Source organism: Gossypium arboreum, chromosome 5 (genome assembly GCF_025698485.1).
Source record: "Gossypium arboreum isolate Shixiya-1 chromosome 5, ASM2569848v2, whole genome shotgun sequence".
NCBI lineage: Eukaryota > Viridiplantae > Streptophyta > Magnoliopsida > Malvales > Malvaceae > Gossypium > Gossypium arboreum.
In genome coordinates, this window is record NC_069074.1 from 87878912 (window position 1) to 87890294 (window position 11383).

Below are 11383 nucleotides of genomic sequence, written 5' to 3' on the forward strand. Positions count from 1 at the left end.
AACAATATTTAGCATTCCTCCGAATGGACGTTTACTTCTAATATGATGCATTTAATTTTTTTTATCTCACATTACAATATCATTACTGTATCTAATCTCAAATAAACAGATCACATATCTGAAAGAACGCTTAAATTATTTAATATCGATTTAACACCGAAACTATAAGGATAGTGTGATAGTATTGGTCCTACAACAATACCGACTACCATAGTTGAATTTACAATATCATGTTGATTATTATTTTATGAAAAATGATTTTTGTTCTGTCCATTTGTATCTTGTTTCCTTTATGGTACATTTGCTCACCAGTCAAATGGTCTGCACAATCCAGTAGGCTGAATTTACATGATTTGAAATTTGAGTAATAAAAAATATTTTTAAATTTAATTCAATTATAAAATAATATTAATATTCAACTATATTGTTGTTGAAGTCTATGTCTTCGGTATAACTTATTTTATTTGTTAATATTTATTAAAATAAATTTTTTCTTCGATATTTGATATTAATCGTCAAATCTACTTGGATTTAAGATATGTTTAGTTATCCATTTTTAAAACTTGCTAATCGGATTTAAAAAAAAAAGAGTTTAACCGTTCATTGACTTAAATAACTTTTAAATAGTTTAAAAACTTAAATGAAAAATTTCAAATAGTTCAGTAATTATTTTATAATTTTTTAAAAATAAGTGACCAAAACGTAAATTGTTTGACTTAGATTTTACGTAAATTGTTCGACTTAGATTTTAACTCATTGCACACATTTGGTTGGAAACTAAGTGTGTTTGTATACTAAAGGCTCTGTCATATATAAAAGTGATTCTGCTGTTATAGGGGAAATTATGCGAAACCATAATGTGGAGTGGATTTTTAGCTTTAATAGATTTTTGGGGAATTGCTCAACGTCGGAAGCTAAACTCTGAGGAATCTTAAATGGTTTAGACATTTTAAGTGTTCAGGATATTGATCATATAATTATTCAGACTAATAGTCTTGAGACAGCTAAAATTATTCAAAAGTGACCAACGAGAAGTTATCACTCAACCTTGACAAGGAGAATTCTTTAGTTACTGACACAGTTTAATTATTGCATGTTTCGCATGTTTCTAGAAAAGACAATTAAGAGATTAACAAACTAATCAAGCTGGCATAAGGGGGGAAGCCATGAGATGCGAATTTTTGAAGTGTTCCCTCTAGGGGAATTGAACTAGCTTTTGTAATCTGTATTTGTTTTAATTTTTTAATTTTTAAAAAAAATTCATACAACTAAAAGGGTATAAAAGTAATTCAATAAAAATTCAAAAAACAGTACTTTTAACGGTAATTTTATACAAATCCCCGATCTAATCCAAAAACCCCTTCTTTTTTCCTTTCGTTTCAGATTTTAAAATATTAATCAATCTAACAAATCTTAAATATATTTCCCTAAAAAGCCCTCTCTTTGCTCAGATCCAAGCTTTCTATTTATTTTATTTCAAAAAAGTTTTTTTTATTTAATTATGCATATATTTTTAAATTTCTGACATTAATCCCATAGGCCATAGCTAAGCAGAAAAGAAGAAGAAGCTCATTGTTTACTCCAAAACAACTTCAGCAGTTTTTGTGTGTGTGTGTCTCTGTGTGTGTGTTTAAATGTTTGCTTCTAACAACCTTAATCTTTTGTAAGAACTTTTTTTTTCTTTTTTGAATTTCTATGATTTTTAATCTTGGATTTTTCTATATCTTTCTGGGATTTTAGCAGATGATAGTTCCACCGCAGTTTTTGAACAAAATTCGAAACGTTTCAGTTCTCTGTTTTGTTTCTTTTACTTCATAATTTATGCTGTTTTGATCTCTTTTTTTAGTCTTTTTTTTCCAGTGCGAGTTTAGTAAAGAAACTAAATTGAGTTTCTAAAAGAAGAATTCACTTTTTTTCCGGTGGATTTTAGGGTTTTTGTTTCTAAAAAATGATGTTATCGGTGTCGCCGATGGCTCCAGCGAAAAGTTCGCTAGAAGAAATGTTGGAATCTCTCCGGCGACAAGACGAAGTCGACAAACCTAAAGATTTACCGCCGGCTTTACCGGTCCGGCCGACTTCCAAAGCCAGACTCCCGTCGGCTCGCTGGTCCCTTCCGACGAACTTCAAAATCGATGCTAATGGTGTAGATGGTGCCGTTTTAAGTGAAATGAAAGGAAAAGAGGAAGTTAAGAGGAACGAAAATGAGCTGGGAGTGAAGATAGTTAGTTTTGGGAGTAAAAAAATGAGGAAAGATGTGAATGTGGATTCACCGTATAATTTGGATGCCGTGGAAGAGAAGAAAGGGGAGGATTTGGAAGGGCAAATTGAGGTGAAGGGAGGGAAAGGGACTGCTAATATTGGGTATTTTATTAACAAAGTAAGTATTAAGTGGCAATTAGGGGTTTTTTTTCCCATTTTTGATATGTTTAACTTGGCTTGATATTTAATTTTTAATATATATATATTTGTTGTTGCTGCTAATGTGTTACTGCGTAACCCAATGAAGCTTTTGATTAGTGAGCTTAAGAAGAGTTTTTATTATCTCTAGATTAATCTTAGGGTGATATTTGATAAATCTGCAAAAGGTTTTGTTTTCTTTGCCTTTTTGATTTAATGCTAAGTAGTAAATTTAGTAGACACAGGAGAAAATATAGAATTTTATGAAATGGGAATTTGCAGAAAAGTTTAGGGTGTTTAGCTGTGAATTTTTATTTTTTTTTTAAAAAAGGGTTTTCTTGCTGTTAGTAATGTGAGTGTCAAATGTAATGTTGCTTTAATGAATCTTTTAACTAGGAATACTTATGAATTTTGATGAAATGAGTTTGGGGTGTTATGCTTGGAATTGAGGGCAATAACTAAATGGAATCCAACTTTTTCATTATAAACTTACGATTCATGATAATGAACTTGGAAATATTAAAATCTAGAGTTGGTAGTGTTGTTGATTTGTTATACGGTGCTTGGGTTTATAACTCAAGTATCTGGATTATCATCTGGATTGCAAGATGACTGTGAATTGTGTTCTTTTATTGGAACATCATGAAATCGGAGCATCCACTTGGCATTTGTTTATCTTCTATAAAAAGTTACTACTATCTTAGGTCAATTATTTGATTAAAGAAAATCTATTCATTGTGAGAGGATTTGGTTACAGAAACTTCATGTTTGGTGTCGGCTATCCAATGGGATGTGGGCATCTGGAACTGTACAATCAACTTCTGGAGAGGAATCAATTGTTTCCCTCTCCAATGGAAATGTAAGTTCAAATGTGTCATGATTTTTGCAATTGTATAATGACTAGAGTATACCTTTTGGCAGCTTGGTGTTTAATTTATATTATATGGCTCTTGTAGGTCATCAAAGTCTCTACCAGCCAGCTCTTACCAGCAAACCCAGGAATTCTGGAGGGTGTGAATGATCTCATACAGCTCAGTTATTTGAATGAGCCATCAGTTCTTCACAATCTTAAGCGCAGATATTCTCATGATATGATATATGTAAGTAGGATAAAATCCTTGCTCATGTACTTATTTTTGAGGATTATCTCTGCTTCTGAGCTTCATTAATATATATTTTTTCTTTGTGTAGAGTAAAGCAGGTCCGGTTTTAGTTGCCGTCAATCCATTCAAAGATGTCCAAATTTATGGGAAGGATTTTGTCACAAGTTATAGAGAGAAAGCTACAGATAGCCCTCATGTTTTTGCTATGGCAGACAATGCTTATAATGAAATGATGAATGGTGAATGAATCAATTCTTTCCTTTTTTCTTTCTAAAGTTAGCATAAAGTGATTGTAGCAAATTGTTTCTGATTATTTATTGTCTGTAATTTAAATTTTGCAGATGGATTAAATCAGTCTATAATCATAAGGTTAGCTGGATGTTTAATACTTGTAGTTATATATGATAATATATAACTTGTGGATCTTTAAGCAAATTGTTTGTTTTATGAACTGTAGAATTTCATAATCTAAATTTATCTTGCAGTGGGGAAAGTGGAGCTGGGAAAACTGAGACAGCAAAATTTGCAATGCAGTACCTAGCTTCCCTTGGAGGTGGATATGGTGGGAAAGAGTGTAAAATCCTTCGGACGCATTGTATACTTGAAGCATTTGGGAATGCAAAGACATCTAGGAATGACAATTCTAGCAGATTTGTAAGTTCTTCTTCCCCTCTTTCATTTGCCCTCTGTTCTTTACTGAAGGTAAATATGTATAAATTATTCTCATGGCTAAAAGAATCAATGCTAATTTTTACCCTAGATGACCAACTTCTACTGTCATTTAGACATTTCACATCTCCTATACCTCAGAAAAAAACGTTGTGTTTATCACTCTTTCTGGTGCAGGGGAAACTTATTGATATTCATTTTACTGCATCGGGGAAGATATCTGGTGCCAATATCCAAACTTGTAAGCATGGTGAAATTGAAAAATAAAATGCTATTATACTTTATAGTAATAAAATAGTATAGACTAATCCTGGTTGCTGACTTGGTTTTTGTGCTAATATTGATTCACTGATGACAATTCTGGATAGTTCTTCTCGAAAAGGTGAGTTCTTGCCATAGTTCAACATTATATCAGGTTTTATCTTTGTTGTCATGTATTGTGTCTGATGTGGATGCTTTTTGTCACCTTTGAGCAGTCAAGGGTAGTTCAACTGGCTGCTGGTGAAAGGTCTTACCATATCTTTTATCAACTTTGTGCTGGCGCTTCACCAGCTCTAAGAGGTGCAATTTCATTTTACAGTGTTTTGCAATCCATGCTAGTTTAGAAAGTTGAAATCTGTATTATCTACGTGGAACTATGCTTGGACATGTTATTTCTTTCAAGTTGTGAAACTTACTTTTTAAGATATTGTATCATATGATTCGTATCATTTAAATATTCGGGTTGCCAAAGCATTCCTGCTACTTGGTCTTTTGTTCACTAGATTGAATCTGTGAAATATATTTATGATACTTGGAATCATGTCTTTGCAGAGAGATTGAATCTTAAAATGGCTAATGAGTACAACTATCTTGTCCAGAGTGACTGCTTGGTAATTAATGGTGTTGATGACGGTCAAAAATTCCAAAAGCTAAAAGTAATTCAGAAGACCCGATTTTAATGGTGCCATCAATAGTGTAGGCATTTCTTTACCCTTTAATTTCTGTCTCATTGGCTTTTAAGCAATAGTTTCTCCACTTCTGCAGGAAGCCTTCGATATTGTTCAGATTTGCAAAGAAGAGCAAGAGCAAGTATTTGCAATGCTTGCTGCAGTGTTATGGTTAGGAAATATATCATTTCAAGTAATTGACAAAGAAAATCATGTGGAGGCATTAGCTGACGAAGGTATATGTGCAGTAAAGACCTCATTATATTTGATTTTCATCATTAGTAGTTATATGCCTGCTAATATAATTAGTTGTTGGATCTATTTAAAATTAATTTTTTAATCAGTCTTTTGTTTCATGTTTGTTAATATATTGTGTTCATAAGATCCTTATTTATGTGCGGTCTTTTTTATTCCTTGCTGCAGCTTTAACCAGTGCTGCCACGCTGATCGGTTGTGCACCACATGAACTGATGCAAGCTATATCTACTCATAGAATCCAAGTTGGGAAGGATAGAATTGCTAAAAAATTGACTTTGCAACAGGTTTGTTTAGTATTTGTTAACGAAATTGTTCTTTCTCAATCCCTCATAAGTTGCATTCTGTATTTGCTGTGATGCATACATTAACAAAATGATAATACATTAACTAAATTGTAATATAGGCAATCGGCACTAGAGATGCATTGGCAAAATTCATCTATGCAAGCTTGTTTGACTGGCTTGTGGAACAAATCAACAAGTCACTTGAAGCAGGCAAAAAAAACATTGGCAGGTCCATAAGCATCCTTGATATTTATGGGTTTGAGTCATTGAAGGTAAATAGTTTCGAAGCAGCTGTTTGGGGATTATCATTGTGAATTTCAGTTTGTCCAACCAATAATGTCGTCATCTGATTTTCAGAAGAATAGCTTTGAACAGTTTTGTATAAATTATGCAAATGAGAGGTTGCAACAACACTTTAACCGACACCTCCTTAAGCTTGAGCAAGAGGTAAGCAACTCAAATCTTTTAATTGCCAGAGTATTTGACTTTTGTTTAAGAATGATACCTCTATACTCTTAAGTTGGGATTTTGGTACTGTGCCTTCATCTTACTGAACATATTAATTTTCAAGCCAAAAGTTCTTTATAATCTAGTTCTCAGTTGTCTATTCTTATCTCTGGATTTGATTTCACTTCCTTATCTGAGATTATTATTTTGGCCAACTTCCTGTTATTTTTTTTCCTCATTTTTCAGGAGTATGATTTGGAAGGGATTGATTGGAGTAAAGTTGTTTTTGAAGACAACCAAGAGTGCTTGGACTTATTTGAGAAGGTAATTTGAAGGTTCAATGGTTTCTTTGTTAGCAAGGTTCATTTGAAGTTCCTAGGACTATTTTAAGGGATTGTTGAACTCTGTTCTGTATCTTATGTATCATGTGTTTCTTTGTATTCTATATTTTTTCCTTTTAGATAGAACTTGAACTTGGTCTAACTAAAGTATGTTGTCTTAGCTTGGGTGCTAATGTTGGCTGAAGATTTTATTTCCTTATCACATCTTGTTGCATTTCAAATAAAAACGTGCCTTTGTAATCTGTCTTTCTTCATTTTTGGTGTTTCTTTTGTAGAAACCCTTAGGGATACTTTCCTTGCTGGACGAGGAATCAAATGCACCCAACTCAACTGATTTCACCCTTGCTAATAAGTTGAAGCAACACTTGAATTCTAATTCATACTTCAAAGGAGATAGAGGCAGGGCCTTTTGTGTTCTACATTTTGCGGGCGAGGTCAGTTATTGGTCTTTAGAGGACAGTTTGAAATTCTTTTTAGGATTTGTCCTTTCATTCAATTTCAAAGGAAATTAATCAAGAAAGTGGATAATATTCAAGAACTAGTTGTTTTGCTAGAACTTAAAGTCTGGTAAACCATGTGGCCTTAGGTGATTTCTTTGCTTCAAATCCACCTAAGTCAGCCTTACTCTTGAAAATGGGAATTCACAGGATTAGAACTTAAGTCTAGCAAACCACGCAACCTTAGGTTATTTCTTTATTTCAAATCCACCTAAATCAACCTTACTCTCAAAAATGAGAATTCACAAAGGAATTTCTCTAAGGCACCGAAATAAAGCAGAAAAGTCAGAAGAAAGCAATAGAACACGAAGTGTATGAATAAATGTTTTCAAAAATATTCTCTAGTTCAAGAATGAAGTGATTACAAATGAATGGGGAGAGCTTTATAGTTAAGTTTCCCCAGAACCAACAATACAGATCGAATTATATCAATGATTGAGATTAGTGCTTATCTATAAGATGACAGTTCTAAGGGATTTACATAATTATTCTGGTAAAAATATAAGTTATTGTAGTGTTTACATTTTAACCTGTATCTAAGTAGATAGGTATTGAGTCTCTTCCAAGCAATGAGCCAGTCTTGACGGGCCGAATAACCCCAAGGGAACATGAAGAGTCTAAAATGTGTACATTAGTTTTGGGCTCCTTTGTGCAGCTCGTGACATTCTCCCTCACTTGTTGACAAAGAAGAGAGAGATGGGAAAAACTAAAATTGCACTTTTCCGTAACAAAATAATTTAGTGTGCAGATGATAATATTAATTATATTTATAAAACAATCCATGTGCCTTTAATTAATATAGGTGTAAAGTAATCTTTATATATAGATGAACGCGTTTATTGTAATGGGTTTATTGTATTTAAATTAAAAATACATTTAATTAAATTATATTTTTATATATAAAATATTTACACAATATATAAGTGATTTATTTTATCTAAAATTTGAATACATTCTAATTTAATTAAAAGAAATTATCCACATGGCATTTAAATAGATCGTCCAACTTAGCATTGAATCTTATACCTTGTAATATATGATATATATTTGATTTGTTTGCAAGTTAATTAAATGGCATTCCATACTAATAAAATGGTATGCATACATGATTATTGATTTTATATGAATTCTGCCAGGTACACTATGATACTAATGGCTTTTTGGATAAGAACCGTGATCCACTGAGCTCTGAGGTAGTCCAACTTCTATCATCCTGTGACAGTCAGTTGCCACAATTGTTTGCCAAAAAAATGTTTAATCAACCTCTGCAATCAGTAACTTCATTGGACACAACAATGCAAAGTGTTGCTTTGCAATTCAAGGTAAATTTTCTTTCTTGTGATCCAAATGTATCTGTGATTATAGACTAATATTTGAATTTGCCTTTGAAAACCTTTACATTTCTTTGGCAATGAGGGATATCTAAAACTGTTTTTGGAAATATTTGTGTTTACCACATGCTGGCATGCTTTGTAAATGTGTTTTCTTCCATACTTGCAGGGCCAGCTCTTCAAATTAATGCACCAGTTGGAGAGTACAAGACCTCATTTTATTTGCTGCATAAAACCAAACTCCAAGCAACTCCCTGGTACATATGAAGAAGATCTTGTCTTGCAGCAGCTTAGATGTTGTGGAATTTTTGAGGTTATTAGAATCTCGAGGTCTGGATATCCTACTAGAATGACACATCAGGCATTTTCAGAAAGGTAAGGGATAAAACCTTTTTTAGTTTATGGCTAGTTTTAGTGTTTTTAGTTTCTTTTTTTCTTAATATTATTTTCAGCATAGTTATCTTATATTTGTGCATTTCTCAGGTACGGATTCCTACTGTCGGAGCCCATTGTATCTCAGGATTCATTGAGTATTTCAGTTGCACTTCTAAAACAATTTAATGTCCTTCCTCAAATGTATCAAATTGGCTATACCAAACTGTTTCTTCGAACTGGACAGGTAAGTTCTTTACTCTTGTCGTTTCTCGGAGTTGGGCCTTCAAGTTAACATACTTCTGGAAAACAGAGTTTCAAACTTATTTCATTCTGTTTATGGTTTGCAGATTAGTGCATTGGAGGATAGGAGAAAACAGGTGTTGCGAGGAGTAATTGAGGTTCAGAAATACTTCCGTGGTCACCGAGCTCGTCGTCTTTTCCATGAGCACAACAAAGGAGCGAAAAGTATTCAATCATGTAATTTCTTCCAAGCAAAACTTATTTCCATTTTATATTACGAGCACCTATATTTTGCCAGTTCACATTTTATTATTATTTGCTTATCAATTGACAGACATTTTCTTTCCAATGCAGTTGTCTGTGGTGAAAATATACGAAGGAAGTATGCTGCTGAGTCAAATAGATGCTCAGCATTTGCTTCTCAATTACTTGATGAGCAGTTGATGGCAGTCATATATTTACAATCTGGTAAATATACGTGGTAACTAAATTTTTCGCTTTCCACTGTACGGTTTTCTTATCATAACCACTGTTTTTTTTTTCCTTCCATTGCAGTAATCCGTGGGTGGTTGGCCCGGAGACATTTCAACAACATGCATAATTTGAAACAGTCAAACCGTGGAAGTGTAAAATCTAGACGAAAGATTGGTAGGAAGATTTTTGAAGCAAAGGTATTCTTTAAAAATATACTGACCATTTATTTTTATTTATTGCTTGCATCCAAGCATGTTTCTTTTCTCCTAGTATGACCCGTTTTATTGGCTGACCAGGACATGCCCCATGAGCAACAGATTCAAGTTCTACCTTCTGTAATGGCAGAGCTCCAAAGAAGGGTTCTCAAGGCAGAAACGAATTTGAGGCAAAAAGAACAAGAAAATGCCACATTACGGGAACAATTACAGAAGTCCGAGGCAAGGTGGTTGGACTATGAGGCAAAGATGAAATCAATGGAAGAGATGTGGCAAAAGCAAATGGTGTCACTGCAAGTAAGTTTTTCTGTTTTTATATATTAATATCAAAACATGTTTGTACAAAGGTGATAGTTGTTGACCGACACACAAGTTCTTGGATAAAAGTATCATGAAGTACTACGAGTTGGATTGCGTTTTGCACCCTCTACTAAAAAAATGGGTAAATTAGTCCATGTAAGCTAAATTAAAAAGCAAACTGGTCTTTTCCGTTAAAATTTTCATCCATATCTACTGTTGAAAACTGGTCATTGTTCATTAGCATGAGGTACACATGACATGCCATGTGTCAGTGTCAGGTTATTCCGTCAACTGCGCCAGTTTTTAATAGTACAAATGGATGAAATTTTTAATGGAAAGGACCGATTTGTCTTTGATCTAACATATAGGGACTAATTTGGCTATTTTTTAAGTAGAGATGACAAAATGCAATCTAACTTTTAGTACAAGGACCTCTATGGTACTTTTTACCGAAGTTATTGATAATCATCTAAGTCATTGTAACATTGTTATGATCCTAATGATTGTAGTTAATCATGTAAACTGACTATTACTTTACATGTAATGTTATAGAAAAAATTTATTATAGTAGTAACTTAGATGTCAACGCATTTATTGCAGACAAGTCTTACTGCAGCCCGAAAGAGTCTTGCTGCTGACAATGGTGCAGGTCAGCTAGGAAGAGCTGATGTGCTATCGCCTCGATGCTATGATTCTGAAGATAACGTGTCCATGGGATCTCGAACAACCGGTGGGAACACACCTGTCTTATTTTCTGGTGCTATGCCTGATGTTGTTGGGGGGAGAGAGAATGGTTCTTTGAATGCACTGGGCAATCTGTTAAAGGAATTTGAGCAGCGGAAACAAAATTTTGATGCCGATGCAAAATCTTTAATTGACATCAGAGTGCCACAGCAAGCTTCTAATGTGAATCCTGATGATGAACTTCGGACATTAAGACTCCGGTTCGAGACATGGAAGAAAGATTACAAGCTGAGATTAAAGGCAGCCAAGGCAAGACTACATAAGCGTGGCCACCCCGAATCAGACAAAGCTCGAAGAAAATGGTGGGGGAAGCTAGGTTCAAGAGCGTGATAGAATTCCCAGGTTGAAAGCAATACGCTGAACTGCTGCCAAAAAGAACCGCCCCTCTTCCATTCTCAGGTACAATTTCTTTACATTTATGGTAACAGATACATATTATAATGTGCATAAGACAAATAGGGATTTTGTTGAATTGAGACTGTTTTTTTGCTTTGAATAGTTTTGTCATAGTTTTCTTTTTTGTGTATAATTCTGTGTTTGTTAGTGATGTAAGATCAAACTTTTGTAATTTCTTCGTAATTCAGATGAAATCAGAAATGTTTATATGCCTTTCCTTAACTTATTTTGTTATGGAAAAGTGCAATTTTAGTTTGTCCCATCTCTCTCTTCTTTGTCAACCACTCGATACAAGTGTCATAGACTCTATATTAATACATGAATATGTCAAAATATATATATTTTGTGTCAAGGTTAATATGAAAATATAATATAATCATGAC

At 33.6% G+C, this 11383-nt stretch overlaps 1 protein-coding gene across 1 annotated transcript; it reads left to right on the forward strand.

Moving 5' to 3' along the window:
• The first annotated feature begins 1330 nt into the window (after positions 1–1330).
• On the forward strand, positions 1331–11262 carry LOC108465994 (myosin-2-like). The gene is made up of 25 exons (XM_053027704.1): positions 1331–1663; positions 1931–2377; positions 3155–3256; positions 3354–3497; positions 3589–3739; positions 3842–3869; positions 3986–4154; positions 4347–4410; positions 4538–4551; positions 4646–4730; positions 4983–5086; positions 5196–5334; positions 5522–5640; positions 5760–5912; positions 5998–6087; positions 6334–6411; positions 6704–6862; positions 8062–8247; positions 8426–8631; positions 8740–8875; positions 8979–9108; positions 9226–9339; positions 9427–9542; positions 9642–9857; positions 10461–11262. Exons 2-25 carry the CDS (start codon positions 1949–1951, stop codon positions 10932–10934), a joined length of 3606 nt encoding a protein of 1201 aa, XP_052883664.1. The 5' UTR covers positions 1331–1663; positions 1931–1948; the 3' UTR covers positions 10935–11262.
• Positions 11263–11383: the final 121 nt, after the last annotated feature.

Coding starts and splice junctions, on each gene's coding strand:
- LOC108465994 (XM_053027704.1), top strand. CDS start 1,949: ATGATGTTATCGGTGTCGCCGATGGCTCCAGCGAAAAGTTCGCTAGAA. Junction 3,740..3,841: donor TTATAATGAAATGATGAATG/GTGAATGAATCA, acceptor TAAATTTTGCAG/ATGGATTAAATCAGTCTATA. Junction 9,543..9,641: donor GGAAGATTTTTGAAGCAAAG/GTATTCTTTAAA, acceptor TTGGCTGACCAG/GACATGCCCCATGAGCAACA.